This window comes from Mastigoproctus giganteus, chromosome 9 (assembly GCF_048544385.1).
Source record: "Mastigoproctus giganteus isolate SK-2022 chromosome 9, ASM4854438v1, whole genome shotgun sequence".
Classification (NCBI taxonomy): Eukaryota; Metazoa; Arthropoda; class Arachnida; order Uropygi; family Thelyphonidae; genus Mastigoproctus; species Mastigoproctus giganteus.
Window position 1 is genome coordinate 132748045 of NC_143583.1, and position 7027 is coordinate 132755071.

General features: G+C 38.0%; 1 protein-coding gene across 1 annotated transcript; it reads right to left on the reverse strand.

Annotated features, from left to right (window-relative positions):
• Positions 1-2449: 2449 nt before the first annotated feature.
• On the reverse strand, positions 2450-3668 carry LOC150080744 (RNA-binding protein squid-like). The gene has a single exon (XM_090382057.1). The coding sequence runs from the start codon at positions 3545-3547 to the stop codon at positions 2468-2470; it is 1080 nt and encodes a 359-aa protein (XP_090238183.1). The 5' UTR covers positions 3548-3668; the 3' UTR covers positions 2450-2467.
• Between the last annotated feature and the right edge of the window lie 3359 nt (positions 3669-7027).

Genomic DNA, 7027 nt, shown 5'->3' on the forward strand with positions numbered 1-7027 from the left:
AATCCCCACGGACTGAGGATGTGTAAATATATCCCCAATTCACAAAGGGGATCTAAGAGTGACACGAGTAATTACAGGCAGTTTAACTTCTGTTTCAGGGAAAATAATGGAGTCACTGGTTAAAGAAGCATTGCAGGATCATCTAAACGAGACTGCAGTAATAATTCCAACACAGCATGGGTTTGTCTTCTCTGACAAATTTGATTGGATACTATGATGTGGTTACAAAGGAACTGGATGTAAAAAAAATAATTTTGATATCATATACTTGGATTTTAGGAAAGCTTTTTGATACCTTTGAGCATGGAAGACTACTATACAAATTGGAGCAGTATGGTATTAAGGGCAAGTTGCTACAATAGATAAAAGGGTGGTTGAGTGGGAGAAGACAGAGAGTGGTAATCAATGGAAGCTGCTCTTTGTGGACTAATGTTATTAGTAGAGTCCCACAGGGTTCAATGTTGGGCCCACTGTTGTTTACATATTTATCAATGATGCTACCGAGAGGTGGCAACTGAAGTTTAACATTGACAAATGCAAAGTACTGCATATGGGTAGAAGTACCCTCAGAGAAACAAACCAATTGTGTGGTAATACACTCAGGGTGGTAGAATGAAAAAGACCTGGGGGTAATTGTGCAGTCAGATATGACATTTTCTGAGCAGTGCAAACAGGCTGCCAGAGCAGGTCATGGGGTTTTGTCAATGATATACAGGAATTTTGCTATTAGGGAAAAGGAGGTGATTATCCCTTTGTATAAGGAAATGGTCAAGCCATGCTTGAGTACTGCGTACTGTTCTGGAGGCCTCATTTTAGGAAGAATGTAGAGTTGCTTGAGCATGTACAGAGAACAGCAACAAGATTGGTGAGGTGAATGAAGGGGCCCTCCTACCAAGAAAGGCTTAAGTTCTGTAAATTTCAGCATCTAGAGACTAGGCACCTGTGAGGTGATCTGATTGAAGTGTATAAGGCCTTGAATAAGTTGAGCAAGCTCAATGCTGATGGGATTCTTCCTCTTGCTCAGATTACGAACCTGAGGAACATAAATTTAAACAGAGGAAAGACAGTTGTAGAATAGATGTGTGGAAATTTGCCTTTAGCCAGCAGGTGGTTTATAGCTTAAATTCAAGGAGGAACTGGGCAAACATTTATAAGGAATGGATGCGTTTTTTGTTGATGCTACATAAGCTTGCATCACATGCTTCTAATACTACCACTACATTTTATCCCCTCTCCCTCATAATTCATGTTCTCAAGTCACCAACTGGTTTTTAGTATAAACTTAAGGTAATGTTAATTACAATTTTAAAAAAAAAGGCACCAGTTTATTTCTGTAAGGACTCAGGTACTGCAGGGTCATTTTCCTTAAAGAAAGAACTAACTGGTTGTTTTATTTTCTTTTCTCTCTCTTTTTAACAGTAAATTGAATTTAAAGTGATCAAACGATCTATGACTAGCATTAAAAGCATCTTCATTTATAGCCCATGGTGTCCTATCTACAATTTATTGAACATTTCCTAGTAGAGATAAGGAAGTCATAATCCCATTATATAAGGCTATTGTTAGACCACACTTGGAATACTGTGTTCAGGTATGGAGACCACACCAAAAGAAAGACATTGTGCTTCTTGAAAACATCCAAAGATGGGTAACTTGCCTGGTGAGATCGACAAAAGGGTGTCCATATGAGGAAAGACTTTGAATATGTGGGTTGCAGAGATTGGAAACTAGGCACCTTATAGGAGACTTGATTGAGGTGTTTAAGGCTCTGAGAGGCAGAAGCAAAATGAATGAGGAGGAAAATTTCATGGTTATAAATGATTCTAGAACCAGGGCCCATAATTTCAAGTTACGGGGGAAGATGTTTAGACTGGATTGCTGGAAGTTTTATTTTAGCCAGCGAGTTATAAATTACTGGAATAATTTACCTATATGGGTGGTAGAAGCTGCAGTTTGGGGAAATTCAAAGGTCAAATGGATAATTACCTACGAGAGGAAGAAAACATATAGGTTGTCTATTTCCTTTTCTCTTATTATTTTTTTAAAGTTTTTTTCTTATTTTTTAAAATTTTATTTTATTATAATTTGTTATTATTTTTAGGCTGGTGCAGCATAAGCTATAGGCTTCCTTACACCATGTGATCACTGCTAATACTAATTTTGTATATAGCACATTGTTCACTGCTACTTACAAAATGAAATTGTCCTATACAATGCCTGTTAGAAATGCAAATGCTTAAAAAAATAAAGTTAATATTATTTATCATTGTTGCTTTGATTAATATCATTATCAGTCCAATGATATTGGGAAAAATTTGTGGTTCTGCCTTTGGCATCACCTAAGTCACACAACACATTTCCTTTTTAAATAAAGAATTTATTTTCCATTAAAAAATACATTTGTAAACATACATAAAGCAAACATACCTCTTATAATGGTAATATCTGCTAATAATATTCACACAGATTATCGTGGATATGGATGATATCCTTGGATAGCACTCACATGAGTTACTTTCCCATATGAACTAGGATCTTGTGCTGCATATGTCTGATAAGTTTCAGCCACGGGTTGAGGTTGGGGCTGAGCCTGTGGTTGTTGATAGGTAACTGCTGGTGCTTGGGGCTGGTAAGTGACATAGGGTTTATATTCCTGAGTTGTTACTGCAGGAACTACAGTATAATTACTTTGCTGCTGTCCATTGGCAGTTACAGTAGTTCCTTGGCCATAGTTCCAACCCATGTAACCATATGCACTGTACCCATAAGCCTGTGTGTTATTGGCAGCAGGCTGAACATACCCACCATTCCAACTACCGGTTGCATTACTTTGATTCTGTCCATAGCCACCATAATAATACCCCGAACTATTGGTGGTCGTTGGCATGCTCGCTTGTATAGGCTTCGAAACCTTCTTAACATCGCATTCTCTTTTCCCAATTTGCTGTTTTGCCTGTTTGCATGCCAGCTCTGCTGCTTCTTCTCCGTGAAAAGTTACAAAGCAAAATTGCCTCCGTTTGTTCTTTACTTTATCAAAAGGAAGTTCAACGCTTTCTACGCTTCCAAACGTTTCAAAATAGGTCGTAATATCGTCCTCTGTTAAGTTAGGTTCGATACCACCTACAAAAATCTTTCTAACACCAAGTCTTCTTGTAGCTCTTTTAACATCAACTTGCTTACCTTTTAGAGTGTGGGGTATATTTCGCATTGCTGAATCCGCTGCCTCACGAGTAGCAAATTTTAGAAAAGCGAATCCACGTGACCTTCCAGTACTGTAATCAGTTTTGATGTTGGCTTCGTGTACCTCTCCATAGTTTGAAAAGTAACTTCGCAAATCATTTTCATCGACATCCCATCCGAGTCCTCCAATGAACAGTTTCCTTGGATCCTCTTGAGCACCCTTTTGAAAGCCTTTATCGGTCAATTTTGAAGACCCTAACATGGTGCCCGCCACTTCTGTATTCTGACACAATGCACCTGCACTTTTAACTGTGAAAGTTTCGTGAGCGCCAATATCATAACTTATATTTCCGTTCTGCTCTTCCATTATGTTAATTGTTACAAGTCAATCACAAAAAAAAACTGAAGGGAAAACTAAGAGAAGCCTTTAAAAAGAAAAGCACATACCACACCAAAATTCGTGACTCAATCGCATGCACGTCACACTTCCAAACAACGTTACTAGGGTTGATACAAAAATTTAGTAAATTCGATCAAATTATCAGTATATTCCAGCTAAATTCGGTAGAAAATTATCTGTAATAAACTTAAAGTTAGGTGGAGCTAATTAATAAAAATAAAAGATAAATATATATTTTTAAGAGATATTTTAACTATTGTATTTATACATAACAATTAAAATATGAGTGAATACACAGTTTATATTAGTTTTCATCAATGTGAAAACTTCGCTTCATTAAATTCCGATTTATATTTTGAAATATTACTACAATCAACAAAATTATATTTTCTGTCATGTACATCAATAATTTCCAAGAAAATCAAGATAAAAATTAATAAAATTTAGACTTTAATTTGTAGGCTAATTAATAAAGTAAAAATTAATAAAGTGTTGAATAATATGTACAAAATATGTAGCAATAACAAAAAAATTAATAATTCTTTTTCCATATAATCTCCTCGACGACAATAGAATTTTTTAGAAAACTATTCTCAAGCCTCCACTAGAAGCTTTCGGGAGTAGAAAAATGAATATAATCCCTATCTTCCTTACAGCGGATGAAAAGGACCTCGAATCCCGTGAATGACTGGAAGAATTTTTATGAGCTTTTTTTTTTTTTTTTTTTTCAAAATGTTGCTGAATCTGTTGTTCTCAAGCGATAATTCCATGTTTTTGTCCCGAGAAGGTCGAATTTTTTATTCACCACACCACCACGGAATGAACTAAATAGGCCGATCCTTAGTAGCCTTAGTTGCGTTGGGGCACAACCTCCATATCATACGAGGCTATGTCTCTAACTAGAAGTTCAACAAAATAATATCATTATCGTTTTAAAATTTCATTCCTTCCAGGAAACTATTCAATACTATACACATATAGAGACCGAAGGTACTAAATCTACGAAAGAGGGATGTAGAAAAAACTCAGAGCCCCAGTCGGTGACAGCAGTTATCCCAGTGTATGATTTCCGAGTTAGTTTATAGGAAGTTTGCAGATGATATAAAGGTTGACAGGGTTCTTAATGACAGTAATGGCAGTGTGCTACTGCAACAGGATCTAGAAAATTTGGGCAGATGAGCTGAGGAGTGACACCTAAAATTTAACCTTGACAAATGCAAAGTACTGCATATGGGTACAAGTAGCCCTAGAGAAACGTACCAACTGTGTGGTACTACACTTAAGGTGTGAAAATGAAAAAGACCTGGGAGTAATTGTGCAGTCAGATATGAAGTTTTCTGACAATGCAGACAGGTTGCCAGGGCAGGTCATGGGGTTTTGTCAATGATATACAGGAAGTTTGCTAGCAGGGAAAAGGAGGTGATTGTCCCTCTGTATAAGGCAATGGTCAGGCCACGCCTTGAGTACTGCGTACAGGTCTGGAGGCCTCATTTTAGGAAGGATGTAGAGTGGCTTGAGCATGTACAGAGAAGCGCAACAAGATTGGTGAGGGGAATGAAGCCTCTCTTACCAAGAGAGGCTTAAGTTCTGCAAATTTCAGCAGTTTGAGACTAGGCACCTGCGAGGTGATCTGACTGAGGTGTATAAGGCCTTGAATGGGTTGAGCACGCTGAATTCTGATGGGATTCTTCCACTTGGTCAGATTACGAACCTAACAGGGCATAAATTGAAATTGAGGAACAGAGGTAGAATAGATGTGCGGAAATTTGCCTTTAGCCAGCGGGTGGCTAATTGCTGAAATAAACTTCCATCTGTGGTTGTGAAAGTTGATAGGTTAAATAAATTTTAGGAGGAACTGGACAAACATTAAGAAGGATTTGTTTTGTAAATTTTTTTTTACACTTGCTTTCACTTCCTTTTTTTTTTTTTTTTTTTTTTTTTTACATTTGCTCATACAGTTGCTTTCTTGCATCACATGCCACTACTACTACTACTACTACTACAATAAATTTTCAGTTCAAAAGACTGTTGAATTTCATATATTCAGAAAATTTTATTATTTTGCTTTTTGGGAGTTGACACTGTTTCTTCGGTTTTTTTTTTTTTTTTGTCATAACATACCAGCTGATTTTGCTGGAATGATTAGAGAAAGATTAGTTGCTTACTCTGTTTGAAAGTTCTCTGAAGGAAAATAATGCACTTTCCGTTGCTTTGACTATTATTTTAATTTAAGCTTAAAATACCACATTCGCATTTCAGCCAAAAATATATCAGGAAGACAGGAGAGAAACTACCATACCGTAAAAAAACAACTATTTATTTGGGTCACCAGGAAAGTTATTTCATCTACCCAAGTGTACTGTGTCTATAAATTTCGTGTTTTCTCAGGTTGATTTGCCTGTTTTGCTGGATAAAAAGACAAATCTGCTGGATTCTGGACTTTGCTATATTTGGGGAAAAGACTTTGCTATATTTGCTAGGGGGGAAATTTGCTATATTTTCTTGCAGCCACAGAGTGAAAAAAAAAAAACCATAAACGTTCCTCACCTCATCGACGGGATTCGAAAATGGGCCTTTTCCAACCAATGTCGAAGGACGGTGATGATATCACTGTGCTACCGCGCAGACCCACTGTAACAAACTATTTATTTATTAGGTCCACCCGGAATGTTAATTCAACTACCTATGTGTATTGTATATGTAAATTGCGTGTGCACTCTGGAAGATTTGCTTGCGTTGCTGGAAGAAAAACCCCAGTTTTTTCGGGAGGGAACCTCACCCCAGGGGCTCACATCTGGTGAGTATGGGCTTGGCACATCCAGGGTCCTGAGCTGGATATCATCATTCTACCTTTTCTTGGTGATTCCCTTCTACTTCTCTCTCTCTCTCTCAGGGTAATTCAGAATTTTTTTTTTTTGGCTGGTGCAGCATAAGCCTCAGGCTTCCTTGTATCATATGGCTAATAATAATGTACGCCTGAGACCGAATAACTCACTCACGGAGTGAAAAAAGCCGATAAAAGTGCCTCGCGGGATTCGAACCTGCGCCTTTTCCACCCAGTGTGGGGAGGACAGTGACCATACCACTGTCCTACTGGTGTAGACTCCTACTGTAGTAAAAAAAAAAAAACTATTTATAAGAGTGACCTGGAAAGCAGTAGCGTAGCTACCCTTTTTCGGGCCCGGAGGCAAAGAACATGTTCGGGCCCCTACTTAATTATTGAAAATTGCAAAAACAGGAGACAGCCAAAGACGCCTGGGCCCAAAAGAGCCCAGGCCCGGAGGCCATTGCCTTGCCTGCCTACATGGTAGCTACGCCACTGCTGGAAAGTCATTTCATCTACCCATGTGAATTGTGTCAGTGTGTCGATTTGACTGCTTTGCTGGATGAAAAAAAAGTCTACTGGATTCAGGGGGATAAATTTACTATATCTACGCCCGAGAACGA

Coding starts and splice junctions, on each gene's coding strand:
- LOC150080744 (XM_090382057.1), bottom strand. CDS start 3,547: ATGGAAGAGCAGAACGGAAATATAAGTTATGATATTGGCGCTCACGAA.